The sequence below is a fragment of the Setaria viridis genome, chromosome 9 (genome assembly GCF_005286985.2).
Source record: "Setaria viridis chromosome 9, Setaria_viridis_v4.0, whole genome shotgun sequence".
In the NCBI taxonomy this organism is placed as follows: Eukaryota; Viridiplantae; Streptophyta; class Magnoliopsida; order Poales; family Poaceae; genus Setaria; species Setaria viridis.
In genome coordinates, this window is record NC_048271.2 from 7,989,682 (window position 1) to 8,006,416 (window position 16,735).

The 16,735-nt window shown below is 48.8% G+C and overlaps 1 protein-coding gene across 1 annotated transcript; it reads right to left on the reverse strand.

Moving 5' to 3' along the window:
- Positions 1 to 1,207: 1,207 nt before the first annotated feature.
- On the reverse strand, positions 1,208 to 3,944 carry LOC117836650 (protein yippee-like At3g08990). Its single transcript, XM_034716118.2, has 5 exons — positions 3,706 to 3,944; positions 3,572 to 3,615; positions 3,288 to 3,396; positions 3,152 to 3,207; positions 1,208 to 1,590 (listed from the first exon to the last, which is right to left on the reverse strand). The coding sequence occupies exons 1-5, from the start codon at positions 3,817 to 3,819 to the stop codon at positions 1,566 to 1,568; spliced, it is 348 nt and encodes a 115-aa protein (XP_034572009.1). The 5' UTR covers positions 3,820 to 3,944; the 3' UTR covers positions 1,208 to 1,565.
- Between the last annotated feature and the right edge of the window lie 12,791 nt (positions 3,945 to 16,735).

The window sequence follows — 16,735 nt, forward strand, 5'->3', positions numbered from 1 at the left end:
GCTGCTACCACAGATTCACAGCCACACCGTTCGTGCACGATAGGGCCGGGGCACGGCTTGCACAAGTACCACACTGCTAGCCAGATAGCAGCTGCTGCAATTGGCAAGGCCGGCCCACCATGCATGTTGTTGCCCTATCAACCTGCTGTAATCATGAGAGTTGTAGAGCCCAACAGGTCCTTGCCAATCCAGGCAAGAAGGTCCCCCCCTCCCCCCGGCTAAGCTGCCGTCCTGAGTACGTGTAGCAGAACTCTCAAAGTTGATTCTTAGCTGAATCTAACAGGAGCTCTGTTAAAAAGTTTTTTTAGAAAGAAGTGATTCTCTGAAATGAACTAAGAGATTGGGAGTTGAACAAAGTAGCTTCTCCTGATTCCGTGAAGTGATTCTCCATCCTAATCGTAGGAGTTTATGTTAGAAAATCAAAGATAATCACCTTTAGTCACAGAATCACTTATCTATCTTAGAGAATCAGCTCCTACGTAAAATCAAAATTAGATGGAACTCTACCAAACATACCTTTGGATCGAGGGACTTCGATTCATACCCACCAGTAAAAAATTCTATCTTAGAGAATCAGCTCCTACGTAAAATTAAAATTAGATGGAACTCTACCAAACATACCTTTGGATCGAGGGACTTCGATTCATACCCACCAGTAAAAAATTCGTTTAGGTGGGGTATACCTTTGGATCGAGGGACTTCGATTCATACCCACCAGTAAAAAATTCGTTTAGGTGGGCTTGTTTGGTTGCAACCTGGAGCAGGCAGCTAGCACCAGTCAGCTAAATCCAACCGGGCACTCGAAATCGCCGGCCTGAGAAGTCTGCTGGCCCAGGCAGCAAAACACATGCTTGAAGCAAACAAGTGTGCGTGTGGTGTCCACGTGTCCGGTGAGCTCGGCAGGGACGTGATGGTGGTGCCCTCTGATGGCGATCCCACATTCCCACTGGCACGTCGTGTCCGATCATGATCCTGACCCAGAGCGCATTGGGCCGGGCCACTTCGCGCATGTATATCGATCTAAAGTGCAGAGCTGCACATATCCTCTTCTCCTTGGTTGAACATTATTATTTTCCCCTTTGATGAAGGGAGCTTTATTCCGGCATGTTCAGTTCCACTAAGTTGGCTGCTTAATTCATTTTCATTTCTACACAAAAAAAATCTCACAGTAACACCTGATTGTGTGTTTTGAGAACAGCAACAACAGTTGGGAGAGAATCCCTTTGCGACCTTTCATAAAAAGGAATATGGTATTACACGCTTCTCATCGAAACATGTTGGCAAAACAACATTCCACAGCATGACAACAGAAACACAAACGCATACACGTCACGGCCGCCATACAGCATGACACAACTACACACGCGCATACCAAAAGAGAAAAAGTGTGTGAAGGTTGAAGGCACAACACCATTGTTCCCAAGCACAGCACAGCACGGGAGCATGTTATATTTACAGTGTTACACAAGCTGAGGTTGCCGAATTGCAGTGGTCCATACATACACCATGCTTGTATTATTCAATCCATATTACTATTGAGAATCTTGTGCAACCTGGTAGTAGCTTCATTCAGGCCCCAGCAGCTGATCCCTGCTTAAGCATACAATGCTATTAAAGTGAATCCTAGTCCTAGGATAAAACTAAAGCAATACATATATATGTGCCTTCTTATACCATCGTGATAGGCCAAAATTATTATTTGGGTGAACTGAGCGTGTAGCCAGCGGTTGGATTATCGCCCTCTCTCGTCTCACATAAAAGTCACATCTCACATGAAGTAGTTGGATGCAAGGCATAAGTTTAGCTTCTATTCTTGATAACTCCCTCCATCTATGTTTACAAGGCATGGTATGACTTGACACGATCTTCCAAATAACACTTTGACCATTTATTTATCTTATATTATATTGTTTACGGTTACAAACTTACAATCATTACAATCATTGTAGAGTATATTTGATTACGAATCTGATCATATAAAGTATACATTATAAAATAAAAAAATAATAGTTAAATTATTAGTCAAAGATTGCAAAGTTTGAATCTTGATATGCATGTGCACATTATAAATAAAAGAGTAAATTGCACCCATCATACAACAACTTGTGAGGTGGGTGTAGATTAGTCCAACAATTTGTACAATGCTCAATCTAGTACAATAACTTGACCAATTGGTGCATCCGCAGTCCAAATATTATACTAAGCAACATATTAGCTAATGGCAGATCAGGTTTATATTCACGTCGGAACAAATTATTGAGCATTACGCGTCACAATGGAAATGTATTTAATGAACCTTCGGTGTTTAAGAAATTAATGTTATGTCTTCATATTACTTATTTTTTATACAATAATTTAATTTTTATTAGGAATATTTATTTCCATATTAAATATATATAAGTTCACTATCATTGTTTTTTACATGTTTGATTACGTGCATTGTTCAACAACACAAAAAAACCAATATGGTAATACATACTAACTATACTTGTTTAGGAGTTTGGCATAAATATTTTTTTAAAGCCTAGGGAGAATAAGATAAAATAGACAAATATGCTTGCGTACGGTTGTTGAATACATGAGAAGAAGCGCAAAGAAAACCTAAGGTCCCAGGATCTCTATTATGAACTTTAGTCTTTCGGTAATACTAATCGTGTAATTTAAATATTATTTAATTTTTAGTAATGAATAAATAAGTTATATACATATTTGAGAAGCAACAGTCTGGTCATGATCAACAACTTTTATGGACTATAATTAAGAATTATTAACCGGAAGAAAATTCACATGCCTATCTACTTTGCTTAATACATTGTAGGTGTAATGTTTGGACTATACTGCACCAATTTGTTAAGTTATTGGACTAAATTTAATATTTTACAAGTTGTTGGATCAATCTGCACTCATCAGCTAAACTATTATACTAGATTGAACATTTTACAAGTTGCTAAACTAATCTACATCCTCCTCACAAGTTGTTGTATGATAGGTGCAATTTACTTTAAATAAAAACGAAGGGAGTAGTTGCCAAACGCACCGATAGGGGTAAGTAGTCAGCGTGCATTTGTACAGTGTTTGCAAACAACAAGAGAAGGTGAACAATATGTAGCAACAACGAATAAATTGTGAAAACAAGACATCTGATGATCACCTGTCCAGAATAAATTTCCCTTCCTTGTATTTCTGGGTCCTCTCAGCCGCAGCGTCCTAGAGTAGAATAAATGCATTTTTAGACGTTGGGCGATACAAACGAGACTAGAATTTTTTTGTCGTTACAGAATCCTTACATATTTCCATCCAAGAGTCACTCCGCAGCGGACACAAAAGATGTCAGAAATGGTATGCATCCCTGTCATCAGCATACGATCTTCTTTTTCTCCAACAGTCACATTGACACTGGGCACAATGGACTCGAGTTAATGAGTTATCCACTGAATACTGAGACAGAACCGAATACTGATCGAATAAAACATCGAATTTTAATCCTAGAGTATGCGACCTGACTCCTGAGTAAGCTTAGCTTAGATGGGCGAACAAAAAGTGAGGCACGAGAGGGCAGCAGCTCACTTACACCTTATCGAAGAGGTAAGCCTTCCCGTTCTTGCAGTAGAAATCCTGGAAGGAACCGGAACACAAAGACAAATCTGAGATCATCAGCTAAGGAACCCTGGAAGTCGGGGCCCACGAGACGACATGAGGAGGGACCTTGGAGATGATGTCGTCGGTGAGAGCTAGGTGTGTGCGGCAGTGCTTGCAGCGGTAGACGTTGCCGTTGGCGTCGTCGAGCTCCAGGATCGGCGTGCCCCTGCCGCACTCCATCGGGCGAGGTTTCCTCTCTATGATCGGATCGGAAGAACTGGATGATCGGAGTCTAGAGGACGGAGTGGTTGGCAATCGTCCCCAGCGAAGACCTCGTTTGCTTAAAGCTGATCCCGGGTCGTGGACTTCAGAGGCCATCACAGTGTGTGTAATACCGAATATGCCCACACCCCTGTTCCAGCAGGGAAAAGATAAACAAATTTGAATAGTTTCGGTCCAACATTTTTTAAAAAATTCTAAATTGTTATCCTGTTGACGAGAAAGACTTGTGAGTGCGACGAAAACGGTTCAACAACGGCTGCAAAAATCAGATCGTCTGGCGATCCTCGCTTGCACCCTGACACGCAGGCCGCATAACTCAATCTACGTTCCCAGATAAGGATTTATAGCATCCGGATGAGGCAGGTCTTACTTCTGTTCAGACGACGCCGCTGGAGCTTCAGACCATGAAGTGCACCCGTCAAGATGCATCGTCAGTCGGCAAGATCCTTCGACCCTTGCCGTTTCCATCAGTTAGTACTAGCATTATTGCTTCATGTATTCACCATTATAAAGCACATACATCGGCAAGTTTAAGGCTCCAAAATTTAGGTGTTAAACCCTCTAAAAGAGTCATAAGGGCATCTTCAACACTAACAATTCAGCTAGCTACAAAGACATTTATATTAATTTTTTTTCTAGAAAGTGACGAAGATAATATACGAAGATAGATAAAAATAAGCTAATAGTTAGTAGCCAGTTATGACACATTTCAATATGCATATAACATTTAACTATATTATATGAAAAATGTGTCATAACTACAATATTAGAGTATGCATATTCTGGGGGAATGAAGAAGTGTTTTTCTCTTAATATGCAGGCAACCTCAATTCTTAGTTCATGGTAAAATTTAGATTCAAGGATTTAATTGTAATTGCGTACCCATGTGAAGGGTAGAAAATTCCTCTCATTATCCCAAGTGGAAGAAAGGGCTCAAGCTCACTCATTTTGACCACACTCCTCCGTTTCTCTATCCGGTTATTTTGACCTAGCCCTCGGGTGCCTTATCTTTGTATGATACGATTTAACAGCAACAAGTTTCTCCACCACAATACTCCCCCATTCCCTTGTCCTCTTCCCACACAGACCGTTAGAACAAGCTTCCCCCGCTCCGTCACTTCTCATTGAATATCCTCCATCCTCCACCATCCGGCAGCGACGCCTCCCGCGCTGCCTCCTGCCCCGCCTAGCAACCGTCTGCATCATCAAGCCAACCTTCCACCCTAACTGTCTGTCTATATCCAAAGATGCAAGAAAAAACTCATCAAAGCTCGAATTACAAACCCTTAACCTTGTGACCTCATTGGAGCTCCCCAGAGATGGAGTAGATGGGGAGATGGCTTGAATCTTGCCGGATTATCGATGGTGCGTGAAAGGTGAGAAATACCAAGTTTAATTCCAATTCCTTATATATCTATCAATATCATCGAAGATGCTCTAATACAAACGATTTGGGCATGGAGCAAAAGCCAGATGAGTTTCCTTTGGTAGAGCAAAATCTCTAGGAAACGACAATGAAAAATGAACTGTCACGGAACCCTAGATAGATGGCCAGTCCTTCCACCAAAATCCTCTCAGGAGGGCCTCCACGCAAAAAATGCCGACCAGGGTCCACGGTAGGGGCTTCGGCGACGGCTGGGCGAGCGGTGTCGCGCCTTGCCAGTTCTTGGTCGGGACCTTCGCCGGCGACGAGTATCCACTAGGTACGCGCATCCCCTTCCCACTGTGCGAAACCGAGTGCCCCAGACCATAATGTAAGCTATTTGTATTGACCCTATACTGGATCGGTCCCTGGTTGAGATGAGGCCGGATGTGAAACGGGGGGGGGGGACTGGGAAAAAATTAGTGTGGTGGGTTGGAAAAGGCTGTGTAATTATTGTTGCCCATCTGTAGATCTTGCCTTCTTGCAATTGTGTGGGGAAGATGATGCCTTTTGCTCTCTTCTGTGTGTAGATCTGTTAGTTTTCCTGTCCTGTATGCATGGATTAAGGAGCAGGCCTGCAAACTGGCTGCACATGTCTCCTTCCCTCCGTCCCTACTCATTTGTTCACACAGGGTCAGTGATCAGTTGCATAACACTATGCTTTATTTACCAGGGTAAGTCCAATATATTTGGATCAAGTAGTCCTTAATGGTGGACCATATGTTGTAGTCCGTAGCTATTGCAAATTTTACAATGCTCAGCCCAAAAGCAGGTAGTAGTGGTGGGACATGGAGAGAGGAAAGTAAGGAGAGGGATAGAGAGAGGGAGAGAAATGAGAGAGATAAATTGCTATTTTATTTTTTATAGGTAGCTCATAAGTTTATGGATACCTTTTGCTAGGCTGCCTTATGGATCACTCCCACAATATGTCAGGTTGGTGGAGTGAAATATTTTAGTCCTTATGAACTGCTTTTGGAGCACATTGTGGTTGCCCTCACACTGAAATCTGGTGGAGAAACAATGTATCACATAGCAGATTTCAGTGATAGCATTTGCTTGTCACCTGGAGGGGCACAACTCATGCAGATGCCCGAAGGAAAGACTATTCCTTTTTTTCTAAAAAAAATTCGGTTATTTACAATTGTCCACAGCAAGTTTGAGCTTGTTGAATTGCATATTCATATATCAGAGACACCACTCACTCTGGCGGATCCACTTCGAATCTACTGGGTTAAACATGATTTAGCCGCCTGATATGCGACGCTCATGCCTAAGCCGAGTAAACACGGAATGCCGTCGGATTTTTCCTCCGATTTAACCACTTGAACAGGACCGATTTAGCAGACTCACACAGAGGTGAGTGGTTCCAGAGAGTACAACAAGTCCACCAAGTTAACAAATTAACCACTGGATTTAGTTGCGAAAAGAACATCAGAGTTTTACAAGATTCCGGAAACAACAGAAGGTAAAACACTAGCGGAAGCAATCGTCGGGGTCGGATGTCCTGGTGAGGCCGGCCGGGACATCACTGATCCCTCTCCTCACCGTCCGAGGAGGGATCCCACTCGACCGTCCAGCCCGGTGGGAGCTGGGGCGGCCAAGCGCCAGCAAGAGAGGGGTCGGGAGCAGCAGCTTCACCTGAAAAACAGGAGCCACAACAAGGCTGAGCTACTAAGCTCAACAAGACTTAACCGATAGGAGTAAAACCACTCCACACTTCTAGACATGCAGGGCTTTCTTGGCAAAGGGGTTTGGTTGCCAAAAGCACTAAGTAAAAACCCTATTTCCAAGTTTTAGCTCTGGTTCTAGGTTCATTTACCAGTCTAGGTTTTGCAACCTGTTCTAAGCAATCATAGAACCAAACAAGATGTGTAGATATATCAACAAACATGTCATCATCAGATTCCTCATTAACTCAGGGTGACATAGCGATCAAGCAATCTCAAACTGTGAGAGGCAGACGAATCGATTCGAGTTCTTTAACCATGCATGGTGAACCTAGCCTCACGACATCCACGTACCCAGAGGTCGCTTCCTGTGTCGACCTTCCCCATCAATCCCCTAACCCGTGTCGGGCCCATTTCCTTTGGTGCAAGGTTCCACAGACCCGGCCTCTGCCGTTCTGTGACCACGCATGCCACCACGTGCGACATCCAGCAGCGGAAACTCCGTTCCAAGAACAATGGGGCGACCGCTCACGTCTAGGTTCAATCCGGTACTAGGCTTCCTCATCCCATACTAAGTATGAGGCTAGTACTTTCAAACACTTGATCACGAACACCACCACTGTCGGGCCTTAGCAAGTTTTCATAGACATACGGGGCAACCATCCGACCACCAAAGAGTTACCAAAACCCCGCCCCGCCCATCGTCCTTATAGTTATAACAGAAAGGTAGACATCCAACTCCTACAACTCGCGAGTGACAGGGAATCACTCGACTTTTACCGTCTCCTAGTTAAGCAAGCAGCTACTCGGTCCAACAGCTAGTGCTCAGATCATGGGGATAACTAAGTCATGCATCTAGGTTTTCAAACAACTCCTATACGTAAATGTACAAATATGTTACAGAAGGCATGCGCAAGTTTGGTAAAACACACAGGGTTTTCATGCAACCGGGGCTTGCCTTCGAGCAAAGAGGAAGAGAACTGCTCGACTTCGGGGGCGACTTCGGCTTCAGCGGGCAAGAACTCAGCTACAGCTTCGTCTTCTGGCGCCGGGTGTAGTTCGTAGAAGCCGTCGGCGAGGCGCAGCTCTACACGAATGCAATGCAAGAGTTAGCATAGACGGTTATTTCAACAGCAACACTTGCTCGCCTGAGCCCAGAAACTCGCGACAAAGAGCAGGAGGATGGGGAGGTTTAAGAGAGCTGGTGAAGATCAAGAGGCAAGGGTCGGAAAGGAACTTATGATCTGATCCTTGAACTAGAGGATGTGGCATACTAGGGATCCTCAGACGCAAGCGCTGAAGGGTTCCTAAGTTTTACACATACACCCTCGGGTTGAAGAAAAAGATCACAGCCGAGCCCTCGGGCGAGGCGGATAAGGGTCGGCGGAACAGATAGGGTCGGACGAGACGGAACCGGGGTCGGGCGGATAGGAGGGGTCGGGCGAAGCGGACTGGGATCGGCAGCTTACCTTCTTCCTGAAAGGAAGGCTTGGGGTCGGGAAGAGGCAGACTTGGGCGGAGGGACTAAAGCTTTGAACACGGCTAAGACTGGCAGTGCTCCGGCGGCGGCGGTGCTTCTTGCAGATCACAAGAGAGCTTTTTTTTTTGCGCAGCACGGAGGAGCAAGCGGCTGGGTGACTTGGGGAAAACTGAGGGGAGCTGAGGGGAGAGTTCCTCAAGAACTTGGCGTGTGGCGCTAGGAGCTTGAGCAAGGAGCAAGAGAATGGCTGAAGGCAACAATGGCGGAGGGAACTCCGGCGGCTTGTGCATTCCCTTTTATAGCTGCTGGAATGGGGAAGGGAAGTGGCGCGGGAGAGAGAAGGGGAGCGGCGCGAAGGCCGGGGAGAAGCAATGGAGTGCTCTGCCGGGGCGGCGATTGAGCGAAGAGGGCGGTGGTGCAGGACTCCGGGGATGACGCCAGCGGTCATTGGGTTCTGCCGTCAGGGCGGCGCAGGAGCGGGTATGCCGGTGGTTGGGATTTGGCGGAGGCGGGCGTCGTCGTGCGGAAGATTTGATAGAAGCGACTGGTTAAACGGCGCTAGAATTGAGGGCGAACAGGTGAGAAGACAGGCAGCCGCGGGCGCGCGGGCGAACACGGAGCAACAGATTGTCGGGCGGCTTCTGATAGGGCGGGGAAAGGAGCTGTCGCTGCCGTGGTCGTGGTTGGCGATGGAGGAATCATCGTGTAGCGGAGACCAGGCGGCGCGACTGAGATTGAAGTGACGGAAAAGACGGGCGACATCGGGCTCTGGCGGTGTGATGATGGGCGCGGGAGGCGAGGCTCTGCAGAAAGGTGGCAGAGGGGCTTCCGACGCCATTGGGGAAGGGGCGCGAGGATCCACTCGGTCGCGAGCCAGAGACAAAACTGAGCGGCGACGTCGGAGAAGATGAGCCACGCGGCGGGGAGACTCTGAAGCGGGCATGCAACTCGAGTGCGCCTGTCGCGGAAGATCTGGGGGAAAAAGATCTCGCGGGTCCACCGGGCGGATAGAACGGGCGTTTGAGGAAGACTTAGAAGGATCCGACGGTGAGCCGGGTTCGCCGGGGTCGGGACCGAAGCGAGGCGGAGAGGGGTCGTGTGGCGGATCCACTTCGGATTAGCTTGATTAGACAGGGTTAAGCCGCCTAATATGCGACACTCCTGCCCTAACCAGGTTAACACGAAGTGCCGTCGGATTTCATCCGATTTAACCACTTGAACAGGATCGAGTTTAGCAACTCACACGAAGGTGAGTGGTTCCAGAGAATACAACGAGTCCACTGAGTTAAACAAGTTTACCCATTTAGTTCGGTCATAAAATCCAACATCAGAGTTTTTACAAGATTCAAAGGAACAACAGAGAAAAACACTAGCGGAAGACTTCGTCGGGGTCGGACATCCCTGGTGAGGCCTACCGGGACATCACTGAATCCTCTCCTCGCCGTCCGAGGAAGGATCCCACTCGACCGTCCAGCCTGGCGGAAGCTGGGGCGTCCAAGCACCAACCAGAGAGGGGTCGGGCGCAGCAACCTCACCTGAAAAACAGGAGCCACACAAGGCTGAGCTACTAAGCTCAACAAGACTTAACCGATAGGAGTAAGAACTACTCCTCCTTCTAGACATGCAGGGCTGTTTGGCTGAGGGGTTTGTTTGCCGTCCTGTGACCACGCTTGCCACCACGTGCGACAACCAGCAGGGAAAACTCCGTTCCAAGAACAATGGGGTGACCGCTCACGTCTAGGTCAATCAGGTACTAGGCTTCCTCATCCCATACTAAGTATGAGGCTAGTACTTTCAAACACTTGATCACGAACACCACCACTGTCGGGCCTTAGCAAGATTTCATAGACAGACGGGGCTAACATCCGACCACCAAAGAGTTACCCAAAACCCTGCCCCGTCCATCGTCCTTATAGTTGTAACAGAAGATAGACATCCAACTCCTACAACTCGCGAGTGACAGGAGATCAGTCGACTTTTACCGTCTCCTAGTTAAGCAAGGCGACTACACGGTCCAACAGCTAGTGCTCAGATCATGGGGACAACTAAGTCATGTATCTAGGGTTTCACACAACTCCTATACGTAAATGCACAAGCATGTTACAAAAGGCATGCGCAAGTCTGGTAAAACACATAGGACTTTCATGCAACCGGGGCTTGCCTTCAAGCAAGGAGGACGGGAACTGCTCGACTTCGGGGGCGACTTCGGCTTCAGCGGGCAGGAGCTCGGCTACACCTTCTTCTTCTGGCGCCGGGTGAAGCTCGTAGAAGCCGTCGGCGAGGTGCAGCTCTACACGAATGCAATGCAAGGGTTAGCATAGACAGTTATTTCAATAGCAACACTGGCTCGCCTGAGCCCAGAAACTCGCGACAAGGAGCAGGAGGTTATGGTGGTTCAAGAGAGCTGATGATGATCAAGAGGTAAGGGTAGGAAAGGAACTCATGATCTGATCCTTGAACTGGAGGATGTGGTATACCCGGGGTCCTTAGACGCAAGCGCTGAAGGGTTCCCCAGTTTTACACATACACCCTCGGGTTGAAGAAAAAATATCACAGCCAAGCCCTCGGGCGAGGCGGATATAAGGGTTGGCGGAACAGATAGGGTCGGGCGAGACGGAACCGGGGTCGGGCGGATAGGAGGGGTCGGGCGAGGCGGACTGGGGTCGGCAACTCACCTTCTTCCTGAAAGGAAAGCTTGGGGTCGTGAAGAAGCAGACTTGGGCGGAGGGACTAAAGCTTCGAACAAGGGCTAAGACTGGGAATGCTACGGCGCGGCGGTGCTTCTTGCAGATCACAAGAGAGCTTTTACGCAACACGGAGGAGCAAGCGGCGGGGTGACTTGGAGAAAACTGAGAGAGAATCTGAGAGATGAACTCCTCAAGAACTTGGTGGGTGGCGCTAGGAGCTTGAGCAGGGAGCGAGAGAAGGCTGAAGGCAACAATGACGGAGGGAACTCCGGCGACTGGTGCATTCCTTTTATAGCTGCTGGAATGGAGAAAGGAAGCGGCGCGAGAGAGAGAGAAGGGGAGCGGCGCGAAGGCCGGGGAGAGGCAATGGAGTGCTCTGCCGGGGCGGCGATTGAGCGAAGAGGGCGGTGGTGCAGAACTCCGGGGGTGACGCCAGCGATCATTGCGTTCTGCCGTCAGGGCGGCGTAGGGGCGGGTAGACCGGTGGTTGAGATTTGGCGGAAAGCGGGCGTCGCCGTGCGGAAGATTTGATAGAAGCGACCGGTTTAACGACGCTAGAATCGAGGGCGCACAGGTGAGAAGATAGGCAGCTGCGGGCGCGGGCGAGCGCGGAGCAACAGATTGTCGGTCGGCTTCTGACAGGGCGGGGGAGAAAAGAGCTGTCGCGGCCGCGGTCGGGGTTGGCGATGGAGGAATCGTCGTGTAGCGGCGACCGGGCGGCGCGACTGTGGCTGAAGGGACGGAAAAGACGGGCGACATCGGGCTCTGGGGCCGGGATCTGGCGGCGTGATGATGGGCGCGGGAGGCGAGGCTCTGCAGAAAGGGGTGCAGAGGGGCTTCCGCTGCCATTGGGGAAGGGGGCGCGAGAACCCACTTGGTCGCTTGCCAGAGACAAAACTGAGCGGCGGGCGTCGGAGAAGACGAGCCACGCGGCAGGAAGGCGCTGAAGCGGGCATGCAACTCGAGTGCGCCTGTCGCGGAGGATCTGGGGAAAAGATCTCGCGCGTCCACCGGGTGGATAGAACGGATGGTTGAGGATGCTTAGCAGGATCCGACGGTGGGCTGTGCTTGCCCGGGTCGGGAGAGGAGCGAAGCGGAGAGGGGTCGGGACCGGGCGGATAGCTGAGCACTTAGGCGCGGTCAAGCAAGACAGATGACTAAGGTCAAGGGCTCCGATTAAGATTAACTGGGAAGGTTTAGGGGTCGGTCGTTACAGGTCGGGCCTCAGAGGTCGGGACAGGGCGGAAGGCTGAGCACTCGGGCGCGGCAAAACAAGACAGATGACTACGATCAAGGGCTAGGATTAAGGTTAACCCGGAAGATTAGGGACCGGTCATCACACTCACGTCCCTTCCATTGGAGTAGGACGGGATGGGACGATCCCATCTCATCCCACGTTTGGTTCGGAGATACGAGGGACGAGTCCATCCCTGGAAGAGAATATTCTCTCTATATGCGGGATACCTCCGTCCCTCGAAAACGAGTGGACGGGGGCGTCCCACTTCGTCTCCGTCAGCGCCATTTCTTCTTTGTCAGGCGGGTGCGGCCGGGGCGGGCACGACCGGAGCTCCCGCGGTCGGGGCGGGGAGCTCCTGCTTCTTCTTCGTTAGGCGGGCGCGGCCGGAGGCAGGCACGGCCGGGGCGGGGCATGGCCAGATGCGGCCGCGGCCGGAGCTCCTGCTTCTTCTTCGTTAGGCGGGCACGGCCGGAGGCAGGCACGGCCGGATGGGGCCGCGGCCGGAGCTCCTGCTTCTTCTTTTCAGGTGGGCGCGACCAAAGGCGGGCACGACCGGGACGAGCACGGCCGGATGGGGCCGCGGCCGGAGCTCCTGCGGGCGGAGGCGGGCGCGGTTGGGTGCGGCCGTGGGGCAGAGGCGGCGTCGGCCGACCGGGTGGGAGGCGGAGGTCTCCATGACCGGCGGTGAGAAGTAGAGAAGATGGGGAAAAAGAAAAAAAAAGGAAAAAAGAAATAGAAATAGATATAGGGTGACAGGTGGGACCCACAAATACTGTAGCTAACGGTGTCAAAAATATCATCCATCATCCATCTCAACCTCTCCAACCAAACACAAGATAGAACCATCCCATCGTATTTCAACCAAACACTATACGGGACCGTCCCATTCCACAAAAGTGGGACGGGACCGTCCCGTCCTACATTGTCTCCCATCCAAACACATGCTTAGTATTCCAGCCGCAATGAGCACCTGTGCAACCTAGTCACTGCTGCTTCCTTAACTGATACCTGCTTAAGCATGAAAGTTAAAATAGTTCAAATTACAACGCGGGCCTCCCGGGCACACGCACACGGTTCAGTTTTTATAGGTATTACATTTTGGAAACAAACAACCGGAGGGCTGTGGCCTTAACACGTTACTGACGTTGAGCTTCCACTGGTGCCGGCCAGCCTATGATGGATAGCTGCTTAGCGCCTGCACAAGACCATAGCAGCGCCTCCTCCAAAATACTCTGCACCAGCTGTGCCGGTTGCTTGAATGAGCCTCTGGTGAACACCCGATCATTTCGTTCCTTCCATAATTTCCAAGAAGTTAGCATAAAGGTAGAGTCCAAGCCTTGCCTCAGCCGAGCATTTGTTGCCTCTCGTTTGTGGATCCACCAGTCCATGATTCCCATTCCATCGTTAGGTGCATGATGTTGCAAATGCAGGAGTGTATCGACGTTCTGCCAGACTTGTTGGGAGTAAGGAGAGTGAGTGAAAAGATGATCAACTGTCTCAGATTCCTGATTGCAAAGAGCACATGCTGTGTTGTCCTGTAACCCACGACGGTGCCTTCTATCTGCCGTCCAAAGGCGATCCTTGGAGGCCAACCACATGAACATCTTCACCTTTAGTGGAGCCCAAGCTTTCCAAATCAATTCTCCCCCGGCAAATGTAGCTGCGCCATAGAAGAGAGCCCTATATGTTGATCTTGTTGAAAATGTGCCAGACGGTTCCCATTTCCAAGTGACCATATCCTCAACGCCGGGGCTCAATTGAATCTGATCCATCGCGTGCCATAAGTGAACATATTGGTGCAGTGCGGTTACTGTAGCCGGTCCAACAATATCAGAAATCCATTGCTTCTGGTTCAGGGCTTGTGCCACAGTTCGCTTCTTTTTGACGCGCGGTCTTATTAGATTGCACAAATCCGGCGCAATGGTACAGGGTGAGCAATCCTCGTTCCATTTATCACACCAGAAAAGGGCTAAATTGCCATCTCCGAGTTGGACCTTAATGGAAGCCTGAAAGAGATGCTGTAGCACCCTGTCATTCGCAAACTGAAGCTGCAGGTGTTTCCAGGGTCTGCTATCCTCTGTTTTCTGTAACCAGAGCCAGCGTATGCGCAAAGCCTGAGACATGAGCCTGAGATCAGGAATGCCGAGTCCTCCCAGATGAGTTGGTCTACAGGCTACTGTCCAAGCCACCAAGCATTGTCCCCCGTGTGCAGATGGTTTAGCTGCCCAGAGAAAGCCACGCCGGCGTTTGTCAATCTCATGGAACACCCAATCTGGGACTTTCAGAGAGATCAGTGTATGTGTGCATGAGGAGCTCATTACTGCCTTCACCATAGTCAAACGGCCAGCTTTGTTCATGAGACTTGCCTTCCATGTTGGCATGCAGTTTGCAACTTGATCCACTAGTGGCTGCAAATGTGATTTCTTGAGCCGTCCCACTATCAGCGGTAACCCCAAGTACTGAATTGGAAACTCAGTAACTCTTGCCGGCATAGTGGTGCTGATTTGCTGCAGTTGTGCGTCAGAGCAAGCAGACCATCTGGAAGAAGCAGACAGCAAAGCACCATAGATTTGTTTAAACAAATAATAACAGCAAAAACGAACTTTAATATATGGTAAAAGTAAATAAATAGAATGTGTTGCATGTGTTTACGTATGTAATGTGTTTCACCTCTCCGATTGAAATTTTCCTTCCGTGTACTTCTGGCTCCTATCATATGCAGCTTACTAGAGCATAGGCATCATACAACTTAGATGTCAGCTCGATACACAGGAGATTACAAAGCACTCGTTACAGAATCTTACATATCTCAATCCAACAAGCTCTCCGCAGCCGACACAAAAGATATCAGAAACGGTATGCACCCCTGTGACCATCATGCAATCTTCTTTTTCCCCAACAGTCACGTTGACACTGGATATAATAGAGTCAAGTTAAGACAAATGTTTTTCGGTGTAACTCGTCAGTAACCTCGACAAAACTGCACACTAGAATCTACATAGTTTCAAAAATATAAATGAAATTTGCACCTTATAGTCTACTAGGTAGTTTAAAGCTTTAAAAAGTATGATCGCACAGGTTCTAGGATGCCAAGTGAAAAGGAACCGAGATCGTACCAAATACTGAATTACTGATTGAATTAAACATCAAATTCTAGATCCCAGAGCACTGATTAAGCTGAGCTTACATAGGCGGACAAACTGAGGGAGGAGAGTGAGGGCAGGAGCCAGGAGGTCACTTACACCTTGTCGAAGAGGTAAGCCCCCCGTGCTGGCTGCAGAAGTCCTGAAATCAAGACAAAATCTCTCATCACACGCACACACTCTCCGTCGCTGCGACGCCGAACTTAGCCAGGAATTTCGCCTCGCGCGCGGGAAGACGCCGACAAAGCAACGAGACAGGAGAGGACGTGTTAGGGGTACTTGGTTCTGGACTAAAGTTCATATCACATCAAATATTCAGATGTTAATTAGAAGAGCTAAATATAAGCTAATTATAAAACTAATTACACAGATGGAGGCTAATTCATGAGACGAATCTATTAAGACTAATTAATCCATCATTAGCACATGTTTATTGTAGCACCATATTGTCAAATCATGAACTAATTAGGCTTAATAGATTCATCTCGCAAATTAGCCTCCAACTGTGAAATTAGGTTGGTAATTAGTCTATGTTTAATACTCTTAATTAGTATGTAAACAGTCGATGTGATACGAATTTTAGGAGCTCCTAAAGAACCCTTAGATCTAGATAAATCTCAAACATCCATTAGCGTAAGAGGGGGTACACCACCTATTAGTCCCGTAACGCTAATAGATGAGTGTGTTGGGAGTTTTCCTCCCAATAAATACGAACCACCCCCTTATGAAAAAGACGCATCATAGACTACTATATTATAGACTACTATATGGGAAGGCCTCTAGGTTGGGGTATCCCTTAAGTGGTCGGTACGAGTTAGGTTTTGCCTCTTCTACACTGTTGCGCCGCTACAGTAGTCTTCTCCATTCCGTTGCGTCGGCGTGCACCGGCGAGCGGAAGAGTTATGATCCTGCATTGAGAAAGGGCGAATAAGGTTTTTAGGAAGCGCTCCGCGTGACTGCTCATGTTCGTCATCACGGCTCGTCCTCCGTCCAAGTTAGGCGCTGCAGCGTACCGTCGTCTTCAACGCCGGCTGCTGCGATACGTCCGCAACACTGTTGTCGTCCCGTCGGTACTCCTTGTCATCATGACTTCCCGGTACGTCGTGATCTGATCTGATTGTTAATCATATTTGCTGAGATTATGATTATGTTATTCCAGTTGGCTGCTATATTAAAGTTTTGCATGCAGGACGCACACCTCGGAGATGATGTCGTCGGCGCGGGCGAGGTGCGTGCG

What these genes read in the sequence shown, in the direction of transcription:
- LOC117836650 (XM_034716118.2), bottom strand. Translation starts at nt 3,819, where the DNA reads ATGGAGTGCGGCAGGGGCACGCCGATCCTGGAGCTCGACGACGCCAAC. An exon ending in TGACTCTTGGATGGAAATAT is followed by an intron (nt 3,208 to 3,287) that starts GTAAGGATTCTG and finishes ATTCTACTCTAG; the next exon opens with GACGCTGCGGCTGAGAGGAC. An exon ending in GGGAAATTTATTCTGGACAG is followed by an intron (nt 1,591 to 3,151) that starts GTGATCATCAGA and finishes ATGCTTAAGCAG; the next exon opens with GGATCAGCTGCTGGGGCCTG.